Source organism: Neoarius graeffei, chromosome 3 (assembly GCF_027579695.1).
Source record: "Neoarius graeffei isolate fNeoGra1 chromosome 3, fNeoGra1.pri, whole genome shotgun sequence".
Classification (NCBI taxonomy): Eukaryota; Metazoa; Chordata; class Actinopteri; order Siluriformes; family Ariidae; genus Neoarius; species Neoarius graeffei.
This window is the reverse complement of record NC_083571.1, coordinates 70829381-70844268: the sequence shown is the minus strand read 5'-3', so window position 1 is coordinate 70844268 and position 14888 is coordinate 70829381. Positions and strand designations below refer to the sequence as shown.

The 14888-nt window shown below is 41.8% G+C and overlaps 1 protein-coding gene across 1 annotated transcript; it reads right to left on the bottom strand.

Annotated features, from left to right (window-relative positions):
- Nucleotides 1-1498: 1498 nt before the first annotated feature.
- Nucleotides 1499-5602, bottom strand: LOC132882599 (uncharacterized). The gene is made up of 9 exons (XM_060915689.1): nucleotides 5416-5602; nucleotides 4843-4951; nucleotides 4077-4186; nucleotides 3681-3818; nucleotides 3005-3117; nucleotides 2802-2880; nucleotides 2500-2705; nucleotides 2066-2225; nucleotides 1499-1844 (listed from the first exon to the last, which is right to left on the bottom strand). Exons 1-9 carry the CDS (start codon nucleotides 5600-5602, stop codon nucleotides 1705-1707), a joined length of 1242 nt encoding a protein of 413 aa, XP_060771672.1. The 3' UTR covers nucleotides 1499-1704.
- Nucleotides 5603-14888: the final 9286 nt, after the last annotated feature.

The following is a 14888-nucleotide window of genomic DNA, read 5'->3' as shown; positions in this document are numbered from 1 at the left end:
TAGAATCGTTGCCTAAAGTCACAGACTTTTTTAAGGTAAGGATCACCAATCTGTTCAAAATATCAGCTACTTATCAGTTATCAGCCTACCAGCAGCTAGGCTCTGTGCAGCTAGGCTAGATATGCTATGATCTGTCCAACAGTAAAATAAATCAGTTGTGATTTGAATACGTGTCGTGTGATTTGAGTTATAATCCTATTAGTATAATAGCATATTTCGATGGGGATAATAAAATGTAACGGCATCTACTGAAGAAATTGACGAAAAGATTGTAGCCTATAATTTTCACAGTTCGGGCAGCAGACAGAGTAAGCATACTGAGGGGAATAGCAATACAAAGCTAGCGCAGATCCACATTTCTCGCTAGCTGTGTTGGGTGTGTTGTTAACCCGTGTGGATTTAAGTGAAATACTTCCCAAACAGCAAAATGCCCGCGGCCCGGAAGCGGCTCGATTACGGCAAAAACAGTCGGCCAACACTCGGGAGTGAATCTAGGTCCGATTCCGTGCCGAGCACTCGGCTCGAATGCGGACCGAGTGCGGAAAGCCGCATGTTTAGAAATCGGCCCGCTTCTGGCGCTGGTAACTGTAGGTATGCGAAATTACACTCGGGCCAATTCCGGAACGCCGAGTGGCCATCTAGCAGCTATGCTGCAAAAATCAAATCTAATCATTACCGCTCATATAAGCGGCTTAATTCACACTCATATGTTGTTTAAAACACCAACATAGGGTGTCCAGCAGATCTTAGACTTAATAAGAGTTTGTATATAATGAACAAAAGCTATTTTATACAAATTTAGAACAGTGCACGGCGCTTACGAGTCAGTCCTCAGATATCAAGTCATGTGTCTAGGTAATCACAAAAATAGCCTCCTAAGTATTATTCTTTGTGCTGCATATGAAAATGGTAAGAGACGTTCAAGCTTAAGTCATTTTCTTAGTTAAGCGTGTTCAATACCTTAAAAAAAAATTACAAACGGTCAACAGCAGTCAGTTTATTTCCTTAATGCAATTATACATACAATTCCAAATACAAAACTCAAATGTATGCCCTTTCAGTGTCCAGTGCCGGGCTGGCCATCGGGAGTAGCGGGAGTTTTCCCGGTGGGCCGGTGGTTCAGTGTGGGCCGGCGGAGAGAAAAAAAAAAAAAACCCAGTTGCGCGCTGGCCTTTAATATAAGCAATGTTAACAGTTTCTTTAAGAAACTGTTAACATTGCTTATTACAGTTAACATTGCTTATTACAGTTGCGCGCTGGCCTTTAATATGATGAGCAATGTTAACAGTTTCTTAAAGAAACTGTTAACATTGCTTATCATATTAAAGGCCAGCGCGCAACTGTTTTTTTTTTTTTTCTCCGCTGGCCCACACTGAACCACCGGCCCACCGGGAAAACTCCCGCTACTCCCGATGGCCAGTCCGGCACACAGATTGGCGGTCAGATTGCCACCATGTTACTCGGTGTTTTTTAAAAAAAAAAAAAACCAAAGGGGAGGTCATAACAGATTTCGCATGCATTTTGCCATTGGGAGATACTACAGGTTAATAGGGTAAAATTTCAAACTAAAAGATATCAAATGGAAACTTCAAAAAACATTTCCATTCATGTGAATAAACTAAAAATCACGCGCACACAAACCACCACACGCACACAAACCACCACACGCACGCGCACTAAAAATGTGTAACAAACACGATGCCTTTAGGAAGCCTGACGACCCCTTTGAGCCCTTTGACTCCTTCCTCCATCTCTGTCCGCTGCTAGCTGGAGCCAGCGGGTGATCAACTGTTCAATTTGTTTGTCTGAAGCATCTTTTGTCAACACATTTCTTCTGACAGCATCTGGGGGGGGGGGGGGGGGGGGGGGGGACAGAAATACATGACCATTCATGCAGAAGTGCAACTTTCACTCAGTGTCAGCAACTGTACATCACTTAATGCAGAGGATATATTAAAACTGGTCAGATCACCCTTATGTGACAGTGATTTAGTGCAAAGAACTTCACATTTTTATAGCCCATACATCCAAACCAATTTGTTTAAGTGACAAAGCTAAAACTTACCCAGAACAACAAGCTTCAAAGCCAAGTTTTTGAATGCTGGCTTGCCATTCGCGCCACTCCAGTTCAGTCCTTTCGCCAGAGATGTGGTTACTGTCCTCTTCATTATGCGCCAAACGGTCTCCTTCACAGTCAATCCCCCCACAATTCCCAGATGTACTGTCTGAAAGAAGTGTATGCATATCACCAATTACTACATCATATTACACTTTTACAGGATATTGGTTACAGTCCCTGAAGCAACGTTAGGTGCCTTGCTCAAGGGCACTTCAACCATGGATGAAGGTGTCGGTATACACCTTCCATTGGTCAGGGTGGGATCCTAACCTGCAACCATCTGATCCAAAGACCAACTCCTTAACCAATTAGGCCACGGCTGCCAAAACATTTCCTGCCAACTGCATTTCATGTTTGTTTGTTTTTTATCGTTTGCTCACCAAATTTCTTTTCTCTTCGGGGTTCTTCAAGAGGACCTCCAGATTCTGAAGGTCTTCCTGGGAAGAAAGTGGCAGTCGACAGTGTGACGCTTCAGGCAGAGCTTCAGAAACTGGACGACCGGTGGAGTGTGACTGGAGTTGAACCAAAATGAGCATTTGCTGCTCTCGGATAGTAGTCAACTGGATAAGAATCTCCCTCAGAAGGGCTGCAAAATAAGACAGAAATAAAAGCGTTGGTAGAACACATTTATACACAATATAAGTCCATTGCTGTTTACTGTCCACCTTTGTAAAATACATACATGTAGGCACAGCCTCTACAGAAACCCGGCCATGTTCTGGTGTCATGGAGTGATCCAAATGCTGTTCTTGTGGAGGGATCTTGGGAAAAACAAAAGAAAATGGGCATCAGAATTGTATACACCCTCATTAAATCTGTATTTAGTGTTCCACACAGATTCAAAGCCAACATATTTTCTTTTAACCATCTTTGAAAAGATCTTACAAGGTCTGCAGTGGAATCTGAGGGCCTCCGAGGCGGATTCCAAGGTGGTGTGGGGACCACAGGGGACCAAGGCGTGGTGATAGAGGAAGATGGGAAATTTTCTCGTAATAGGGCTATATTGACATTTGCATTAGATTCATTAGTAAGTTGAATTTAAAAAGCACATTCACAAACAGTGGAAACTAGCCAAAGTGCTGTACAGTGTTAGCCTGGCTAAAGCCATCCCCTTTCTGCTTCTTTCCATTCGCAGTATAGGGTCTGGATACACAGTGCCCTGAAGCAATTGTTAGGTGGGAGGAATGAACTCCACTCTGGCTTGAAACGATTGGACTTGCTGTCACTCAATCGCTGACAGTTGCCCATGACGTATGTGCCCGACATCATTTGGCATCATCGCCATTAGCGCCCTCCCCCAAACCTGCCCCATACGCTTATTGGCCCGGTAGTCTGGCTACATGAGCAAACCCCTCCCAGCACTGTGTATCCAGACCCTATACTGCGAATGGAAAGAAGCAGAAAGGGGATGGCTTTAGCCAGGCTAGTACAGTGTCATACTAAGACACTAAAATGAGCAATAAAACATGGCAGCAGAAAAATGGGATACTGAGCACTGATTACAGCCATAATGTCAAGAATTATGAATAACTTGGTACCGGTAATGTGTCACAGGCCATACCTTCAGGGGCTTTGATGTGGGGAGCATTCACAAGCTGTGTGCGGGGCTTCTTGCGGGCTGGTGGAGAACATGTAGGAGCTTCAAGGGACCAATGCGTGGTGACTGCTGAGGAAGATGCCAAATTTTCTCCAAATATGGCTATGACATTTGCATTAGATTCATTATTAAGTTTAACTTGCAAAGTGCATTTACAAACAGTGAAAACTGGTTAAAGTGCTGTACAGTGTCATGCTAAGAGACTAAAATGAACAGTAAAACATGGCAGCAGAAAAGTAGGATACTGAGCACGCATTTCCTCATTTCAAGTATCTATAAAGATACTTGACTAATTGTGCAAAATTCACAGCCGTCATGTCAAGAATTATGAATGATTTAGTTATACGTTACAAGCTTTACCTTCAGGGGCTGTGATCTGTGGAGCATTCACAAGCTGTGTGTAGGACTTCTTGCGGGCTGCTGGACTACATGCAGGAGCTTCTTCATCAGTGTCGATTCTTTTGCAGCCTCTTATGTGAAAGATCATGCAGAATTAGAAACCGGTTTTATCTGGTGTTTGCATAATAGCATACCCACATTCAATTAGCAATAAGCCATGAGAGGCTGTGGGTTTGTGCTGGATATAGACTGGCTAAGGGGGTTGTAGCACAGCAGGAAGTGCTGGTAAAACTCCCCTTAGCTGTTCTAAATACAGCTCAAACACAGATTCAAGTGGCTCATTGTTTACCTAAAACTGTTCAACTGTTATCTAGAACTGGGAAGTGGTTACCAGGCTACACCAGATGCTTCTTCAATGGGTAATGATTTAGAATTCTATGACATCCCACACACTGTACTCGATTTACAACAGCTTGGAACGCCGAATCAGCCAATCACAATAAAGAACCAAACAGTTTTACACGAACATACAAAATGCTACACAAGTTATCATACCAATGTCACCCTGGCCCGCCTTTAGTTCACAATCCCGCAGCTTGAAAGTTTCACACCATGAGAGTTAATTTCTATGTGAGCGCCGGAGAATATTTAACTATGCCTAGACCAAAACCGATCCCTAACCTGATTTTCAAAATTGACCAGAGAACATAGAAAACCTGGGGACTATAGGGATGACCCCATTGACATTCTTAACCACTCGGTTCTGAATTTCTGGATGACCCATTACCTATTTTTTCTTCTCAAATATTCTGGAATATTTGCATCCTCCTCTTCAGTCTGAAGATCTGACATTTCAGTGGCATCTGGAAGCTTGGTCATGGCATGTTCATATGATTCTGTTTAACATAAATACAAGACAATACAGATCTATACAGTTTCAGGTAGACAGATTAGGTTGGCAATTTGGGCAAGAAAACATTAATAATCAATGTTAAGGTAGGGTAGGACATCTTTGGGGGGGGGGGGGGGGGGAACTGTTCCAGCGAGCTAAATTTTGAAAATATACAACCCTGCCCTTTCTTCAGACCACACCTCCAAAATAGCCTACAGGAGTGCAGAGGGGAAGGGAGAAGCAAGATACAAGTCTGATGGACGTGTCAGGATCCAAGCATTTTGACTGACTAGCTCAATATGATTAGTTTTTGAGACACCTTTCCAATTTACTGGTTGCAATATGGGTGAAGAGGATTTCCAGCAGTCACTGCTTGTGACTTATGGTGTGTGACGTATGATATGGTGTGTGACGTATGATAAAATGTTCCAGAAAAACATCTACTCCACCTTTAAAGCTATACTTTACCATGAGAATAAAGCACACGAATATTGTAGAGGCTCCAAAGAGAAGTGGGTTGATCTCGATTTCTCGCAGCTTTGTGAGATGCAACTATGGATTTACTTGGAGGCCAGAAACACTTGTTCCCGCTGAGCCAGTTGGCTGGCACCACCTCAACCTCACAAGTGTCCATGAACTCCACCACGTGATACATTCTAAAAGAAAATTAGTCAAGTCAAATAACCCAGATTCTCAACAACAACACAGACAAACAGGCCAGAAATAAGCAGAAGACAGACCAGAAATAAGCAGAAGACAGACATGTGTTAAGACATGAAATCAATGTTGCATGTTATAGAACTGATTTATTTAAAATGGTGTTCCATGAATGGTGTATATTCATGTTTTCATGGTAAAGGAATCCATTTCTGTTAAAGGAGAGTTCCAGCCAATTTCAACATGCAGTTGCATTGCTCACGCACGTTACCCTTGGCTTATCAGTACCTGATGATGCACCATTTTTTGTACAGCCCTTTCCGAGATCCTGGGGATTTCAAACGGGGCATGGCTTGTTGACATTTAAGGGCTGAGCAAAAAAAAAAAAAAGTTGCATCTTCGGCTACTGACAAGTCAGGGGTAGCACGAGCAATACAACTGCATGTTGAAATTGGCCGGTATTGTCCTTCAAGTTTTTATTCAGTGTCAAAATGCTGTATTACATAGAGAGGATCCACCTATTCATGTATGTAAAGTGTACATTTCCAAGTCATAATGAATACTTACCAATGGTAGTGGTAGTAAGTATTCATGAAAAAGATGGCATTAGTAAATGGGCAGATTCAATTCTAGAAAGACTACCAAGAAAGTTACCTACTGGACCTTTAAAATCACATTGACGCATCTAACAAAGGTGTCATTCCGTGTGAAATTGGACACTTTGGGGGCCAACCAGCATGGATTTTAATGCAACTTGGTATGCCTTTTTTAGTGACAAGGTAGAACCCCTGAACTGTATTTGCAGAAATCTGGCACCAATATTAATGTTGGTGCCCGATTTGTGCAAATACTGTTCTGGGGTTCTAGCTGGTCACAAAAATGCATAAAAGTTTCACTAAAATCTGTGCCGGTCGGGCCCCGAAGTGTCTGATTTCACATGCAATGACCCAAAGGTAAATTTTAGGCCAACAAGTCTTACTAGCCAGGGATCCCTTTAAAGCCTACTGCAAATGCAACAAAGGCATCCCCACATGTTTGTTTTTGAAGGGAAGGAGGACATATTTACAAAGGCCATCATTTACTTTAACACACTTCAAAGTCCTGGACAACTGTGAAAGCAGAAACACACCCAGGGTAGATGAACTGAAGGGGTATGTGTAGAATGTCTCAACAGCATGGAACTGATAGTACACCAAATGCATATTACCTTCAAGCAATAGGATATTTTGAAGCAAACCAATGTCATTGCCTATTTTAATACAATTATCACCCTCTGTAATTTTAACACAAAACTGGTCCATGTGCAATTCTTTAAACTCCTGTATTCCTGCTCCAACACCCTGTGGTACGGGTCCACCGACATACTCTTTCTTTAACACAGCTCCAGCTTTCACATGACCTTTATGGACTCTGTTATTGGTGCGCTCAGACAAGCGACGGACAACCTGGGCAACTGGGAAATTTGGACCCCTCACCATGCGCTTAATCTCACCAAGAAAATTTTCAAAAGGGAACCCAGATATCACCTCAACACATCCATGCCGTTTAACATCATCGCTTAAATGAACTAGGCCATGCAAATTATACACCAGAAAGCCCTCGCCATAAAGTCTGCCAAAATGTTCAACAAATGACACAAGGAGGTTCTTCGCACAGTCACACATCCCTACATCCACCTCAGGATTGGCCAGTATGAAAATAGCAACCGACAACAGCATGAAGTTTTGATATACAGGAGCCGCCAGAACATCATGGAGAACAACAGGGCCTGTATACAATAGGAACTGTCGTAACTCCGTAGCCTTCCACCTCCCCCTTTCCTCAAAAGCTCTTGGCTTCCTTGAGAACTCACATGGAATGCTATTCTTCAACTGCACTAGGTTCCTAGACAATAATTTAACCATCTGACTGGACAGCCTAGTTGGCAATGGCCCACTGCACCACAGGTCAAATAATCGGCGAACCACCCCAAGACAAACCAAGTGCATGTAGTCATGTGGAAAATCAAGTACCATGTCAATATCAAGTTTAGTCAGAGGAGACTGTGCAACATGATGTTCCTCATCCAACATTTGCCTGAAACCAACATCTGTTCTTGCGGTGGAGTCAGTCTGTGGATAAGTCATGCGACTGCCTATATACACACCAGTTTGTACACATTTATCACATGCAGAATAGCCTGTATGACCCTTAATACCTTTAACAAACGCCCGGGCTGGAGCATCACACACGACAGAACAGACCCGCAGAAAAAACATCTTTCCTTTGAACCAAAACCCAGACTGAAGACTAATCAACTCACTCACCAGGTCATTCAAATACTCTGTGAGTGATTTGGGTTTGCAATCCCCTCCAAAAATGCCTATCACTAAGGGACATTTACCTACATCCTTCAATATGCCTAGAATGGGCCAGAGTTGCTGGTTATTGCTCTTAAACAATGGGAGTCCATCAAAGTTCAACTGTAACTGCAGGCAATGTTTACTAGGGAGTTTCATCCATACATTTTCAAGAAGGCTTGTTATAGCATTTAAAACACCAAAGTAAAAGAAGGCACCTCCTGCTACAGGTAGGATTTTGTAGTTGGTGACAGTTTTGAGGAGAGTCCTTCCATCTCTGGGCAAATTAGGGTGGTGAAAATGTAGGATGGATAATAAGGCAGTGAGTGCTACCATGGTTACATTAAACTCCAAAGCCCAATTCACCAAACTATCACCAAGGTCAGGTGTATGATCAAAAGTGTCGTCTCCATCACTGTCACAGTCATACATAACGTCATCACTTTCACAGTTTACAACATGATCTACATCATGTACAGTGTGGTCATCAGTCAGATCTCTAAAGTTACCCTCCTCAATACCTTGTAGCAAACTGGACACTGATTTGACTGCCTTGCGTCTAAGATTGGATTTGAGAGAATGCATTTCATGAGCCATGCTTACCTTAGATCAGTTGAAATATTGAAGAAATTACCTAAGGAATAAAAAGAACAGTTGAGACAGGAGCAAGACCAACATCTAATTACACAAACTAGTTTCAATTTGACATCAATTTTAACCCATTCCCTTCTAGTACTCCCAATGACAAAATGTATGGAAAATCTGATACCCATGACCTTGAAAAAAGTATGTTCCACTTGGAATGTGTACTATTGAATGATTACTATTGCAATTTGTTTCATGGCAAACACTAGACTGGACTAAATATATTGTAAAAGAAAGAGGGGATGGCTAAAACAGACCAATAAAAGGAAGTACATTATAGGCAGTTACTACATGATTTCATTTTTTTTGGGTGATTTTTGTGATCAAAATGACTGATTTTGCAGCGGCATTCTCTTTTTTGTTGTTGCGAAGAATTCTTTACTTTTAAACCGCATCAAAAAGTCTAAACAAGCTTAATAACACAAACACACCATTTCCTTTTTATTTTCTGTAAGAATACTAACAAAGAATATTATTACTGAAGTGTAAAGATGCATTTTTTTTAGAAACTGATGCAGGCCCATTCAACTACTTGAAAATACAGTGAGGCAACATCTTAGCACTGTAGGACTGTTTCAATTGTCTGATATTCATTCCAGTTATTTTACACCAAATCAGATCTTTGGTAACTGCAGTACAAAAATAGCTCTCAATCCAGAACAGGCAGATTCATTCATTCATTGATCAGCTGTACTGTATGTGAGAGCTTGAGTGGGGGGGGCAGACGAAGGAAGAGAACGGCAGTCATTTTAAGTGTTGTGTGACGGCCCACGTTTATCGTGTATAGGGCTAATGTGTTCCCTTACCAATAAATTTTATTTTTCTGACGGCTGGTCGCGCAGATGTGACTTCAGATACTTTTTAGTCATGGCATGGAATTAGAGGTCGCTCTCTACACTCCTGGAAGTCAAGACGCTAGCCAGCTAGTTCATATGATGTATATACAGCCCCATGAAAATCTAACGTATATTACAGCGGCATTCATGCACTATACTGCAGGCAAGTGCAAATTCAGGTCATTGTTAACTTACGTTCGCATGCCAAAACGCACAAACATTCCTTTTCGAAACACATGTTGCATGGAAGGGGCTGCATATTTGGTTATTTTGAGATAATTACGCAACATTGTAGGAAATATGCGGCTTATTGCTAATTATGCGAGAGCGATTGCAAAAAAACTCGAGGGACTGTATAGGCATGCCAGTGAAAATCCATTTAGTTGTAGCTACCTTGAGCTAAATGGTTAGCTTCGTTCGCGCCTACACGATGGGTAAGGTGCAAAGAATCTGTGTGGTAACCCCACTCATGCTAGGTACCTTGAAGCAATAACTTACTCGCTTCCAACCACAAATAACCGAACTAACATTGTGATCCGCTTCATTTTCTTCCATTGGTCAAATATATACTGTGGTTGTAAATAACACAAGTGTGAATTGCATCTCAATGGCAAAGAGATGAACTAAGCCCCAGCTAATCATTAGGTATAGCTGAAAGTCGAACGAAGCTAGTTGTATAGAGGGCTTTCGCGTGACGTCACCACACCGTGAGATTTTGTTAGGGCACCATATTGGAAGAAGTACACATCTATGCAAGTACATACATAAAACAAACTACACCTGAAATGTAGCAGCAAATTTTCTTTTATTAACATGTTAACAGTGTTTTCTTTACTACATTAACAGTCATTCCATTCTATGAAAGACCTGTTCAGAATTTGTTCATTTATATTTCATATAATAATCAGTGCAGATTAAATGAAATTCTCCACTATCATGTTAAAAAAAAATTATAGCACTTGACCACTATTGCAATCTGTATTATGCTGTTATGGATTTTTTATTTCATAATGTGTTTTATATCTCATCTCATTATCTCTAGCCGCTTTATCCTTCTACAGGGTCGCAGGCAAGCTGGAGCCTATCCCAGCTGACTACGGGCGAAAGGTGGGGTACACCCTGGACAAGTTGCCAGGTCATTACAGGGCTGACACATAGACACAGACAACCAATCACACTCACATTCACACCTACGGTCAATTTAGAGTCACCAGTTAACCTAACCTGCATGTCTTTGGACTGTGGGGGAAACCGGAGCACCCGGAGGAAACCCACGCGGACACGGGGAGAACATGCAAACTCCACACAGAAAGGCCCTCGTCGGCCACGGGGCTCGAACCCAGGACCTTCTTGCTGTGAGGCGACAGCGCTAACCACTACACCACCGTGCCGCCGTGTTTTTTATATATATATATATATATATATATATAAATAAATTATTTGGACATGGGGAAAAACTATATTTAAAATCCAAAGAGGGATGGAGGGACGAAAATTAAAACAAAAGAAAGAAAGGAAATAACAAATGTGATAAAATTAAGGATGTTTTTATTCAGTAAACATTTAAAAAAATGTTCTACAAAACTCTAGCCTAGTGACTTACCAGTAACAAAATGGTCTGAACATATGCTGCGTTCATGTGCTATGGGAAGATGATATTTTCCAGTTGGGAAGTGGTATTTACCAGTGTGTTGTGTTCACATGCTTTTGTTGTTGCTGACAAATTTTAAAGATGGTGGACCAGATGCTATCGTTAGCAATAGCGTGTGCTCTGGATAGGTAAAAACAAACCATAACACATTTTTAAAGGAAACGGATTTCTAACGTATTATATTACACTTGTTAATGATGCAACATTGCATAGACACCAAAAACTACCCACTAGTACTAGTAAAAAAAAAAAAACTTTAGTAGCGTACAATGCTTACCATTCAAGTGTCTTGTACCGCTCGCTGCCATGTTGAAAAGGTTAAAGTTCATCTCATCTCGGCAACTCGTGTATCAAAATTTTCTACGAGTTGCCCAGTGGAAAATACCACAAGAGGGGGCGTTCATGTGTGCTTTCCATGTCGGCGTTTGGTATTTACCATAATTCCCATAGCACATGAACGCAACATTAGAACACCCTAACACAGCACAAAAGTTTACCATTGTAGGTTTTTGATAATCCAAGTGCCTCGTGGGTTCAAATACCGCGCGTTGCCGTTATTTTCCCCCAATCACGTTTGTTGGTCTTCCAATATGGCGCAGGGTTTGTTTACTTCCGGTCAGTGAAAGGGGTCTATAGCTTCGTTCTCGCTTAAAAGTCCACAGCATTTTCATACATTTCCCCCAAAATGCCCATTTGCACTGTCGGCACTTTACACAGACATTATTTTTTAAAAAATGATCGTCGTCCATCTTATTAATCTAGCGAATTGAATTGAGAATTCTCTGATCTCATTTAATCTCTGACGAAAGTTTCATCTGACAGACCGACAACAATCAATTTTAATCAGCATACCTCAAAGCATTTAATATTACTGAACAAGGTCAAGGGAACCCTAATCGTTTACGCGTCTTAAGGGTTTTTTGTTTTATAGAAGACTTACCTCAGGTTATTAACAGTCAGTTGCTCCGGCTTGACTTCACCGCGCGGGACCAGCAATCCAAAAACACATGGAGGGGGGGAGTCTTCTAATTTAAACTTCCGCACACGTGACGTCACTGCAGTGACTTGAACGGCCATACATTTATAGTTTTATAGAATAATGTGTGTTTGATATGTAATGACTTCTAATATATATATATATATATATATATATATATATATATATATATATATATATATTTTTTTTTTTTTTAAACATATTTTTTACTACTAATTAAAAAAATAAATAAATAAATAAATAAATTCATTTATTTATTTTTACAAGTGAGTTTTTTCCAACAAGTGAGCGTGGCATGGGTTGAATCCGGGTGACTCGGTCGCCGCCAGTAGGCAGCAAAGATGAGCCACCTACAGGACGATTTGCATATAGCGCTTTGCCGCCCGCCAACCGTTCAAGGGACAGCCGAGTTCTATCCATGTTTAACTGGGTGCTTTTGATGTTGACGCCATCTCCTCGCATTTACGTTCCCTGTACAAAATGGGTAAGACCAGTATGCGCTTGCTGACCGCAGTGACAGTTTTGTTCATACTGATGGGCTGAGCGCCCTATATTGTTGAGAATTTAAATTGTAGGCATGCCTATTTGCTAGGATGGTTCCGAGATCAATATCTCTACCCACCCCAAAACAAATAGCCTAAGCCTGCATGTTAAAAAAATATATCTTGGTCTGTATAGGCTACTGTATTTTCTGTTATAGTTTAAAAATGACCTGGCCCACTTGTGGTTGCCACGACTGAGCCAATGCAGAGACAGCCGACAGAGCCGCAGGTTTTATGGAAGCGGCCCTCTCCCGGTTGCCATGACCCAGCCGATGCAGCGACAACTGACAACCCCACAGGTTTTACGGAAGCGGGCCGCTCCCGGTTGCCGCGTCTCAGCCGATCCCGTCACTCTGCCGAGGGCGCCGCATGTTTTACGGAAGCGGGCCGATCCTGCTTGCTGTCTGGGTTGAGAAGTTCTGTGGTCAAGACAGCGTTTTAAGGTAAGGACACTTGATTATTAATGTTTGCCCGCCGTGGCTTGTTGTTGACGAAAGGCCCACATGATTTTGCCTTATGCAGCTACTGCTAGTGTCATGCTTTGAACTAGGTTAAGCTCATTTGCGCTAAAGGATGGGTTTATTGAAGGACTTTGATGTAGCTAGTTTCTTTTTAAAAAATCGTATGCTCAAAACAGTATGCCCGTGTTCATCATGTTTAACTTTTTTCTTGATGGAGTGCGTGAAATATTGTTGCAAGTGGTATTTCGATGCAGTCATGTCAAAAAGGCAGTTGAATGCACGGTCTTATTCAAGGAGAAGGAAGACTTGCATGATGCTTGAACATGGATCGGTAAAATAGACCGTAGTAGGACTTGGTTTCGTGTATTTCGGTCTGTAGAGTTATGAGTTTGGCCGCTGTCCATGGTGTTTACGTTTCATGTGGCCGCCGAGCCAAGTACCTTCATCATCATCATCATCATGTTCCCCTGTCAAAAGTTAAACTCTCTAGGGGTGCTTCTGCTGTAGCAGTTGCAGCAGTTGCTCAAAGTTTGATTTGTCCATCATCATACGTCTTATCTGTTGGGTGTCTATGCCCAGCAGATTTTCCCATTTCGTCCATTTGTAACCATTTTTGTCAAACAGGAGCTGCTTTTGCACTTGGTTATTGCCCATCCGGCAAACGTGAGCAATATATTTTAGTTGTTGTACGTAGCAGGATAGTTTTATATCCTGGGTTCCTGTCAGTTTCCGGAGGTCAGCATTGGACATCTTGTAGCTCCAGTCTATATCTTCATTTGTAGTGTTCTTTTGGTCAGGGGCATTCTTTCGTTTATATCCACCTTTAATCATTTTCCTTAGGAAGCCGTGCCACACTACCTCAATTCTGTGAATTTCACTGGATGATAGTTGCCATGCCTGTGTGCTGTACAGGAGGCGAGATCGAACGCATGCCACTAGGAACTTTTATACGGGTTTTTAGTAGTATTCGGTGGTCGGTTAGAACGTGTTTCAGTTCATTCCATTTCATGAATGCAGCACTTATCCTAGCATGCAGGAAGTGTGAGGATTCATCACAGTTGCTGACATTATAACCAAGATATTTAAAGGTGCGGACATTTTTAATATTAGTGCCGCCAAGGGAAATGATACTTGGTTTACATTTGATATCCTCATTGACGTTAAAAGCCATTGTTTCTGTTTTGACATATGATATTTGTAAACCAAAGCGGGTGTAGGTCTTATCATACAACTGAAGAATATTCTGAAGCTCCTCGATAGATCCAGCGAGTATGGCCTGATCATCTGCGTATAGAATCTCTGTTATGCAACCCTCTCCTGATGCTCGTGCTTTCGTACGCATTTCTCTTGTGGATACCTCATTTGGAATGCAATATCTGAACTTGAAGCCTGTATCTGGGTACAGTTTTGATATCTCATGCTGTGCAATCCTGACAACAAAGTCCATATAGATATTAAAAACTGATGGCGATTCTAGGGCACCTTGTCTTGCAGTGAATGTTTGTTTTCATGCCGCCGAGCTATTTTTATGTATTTTATTTTTTAAAAGGACTTGTCTGTAGGTGTGTGTGTTTTATGTTTACAACACATAGGTCTACATTAGTGCACGCGTGCTTGTGTGGTTATCTCTGGCCATGCCCCTGCGTGAAAGTTATGCAGTATCACTGTCCTGTCCGTGGTAATAATCAGAACCGGCTCTGTAATGATAATGCGCGCGTTCTTCTCTCCCACTGTGGTCGGATGTGTTGAGCGATGTGAGCGTGGGCCTTGCGCAGCTACGCTGAGCCAAACGTAACCTATCGTAGGCTTCTAG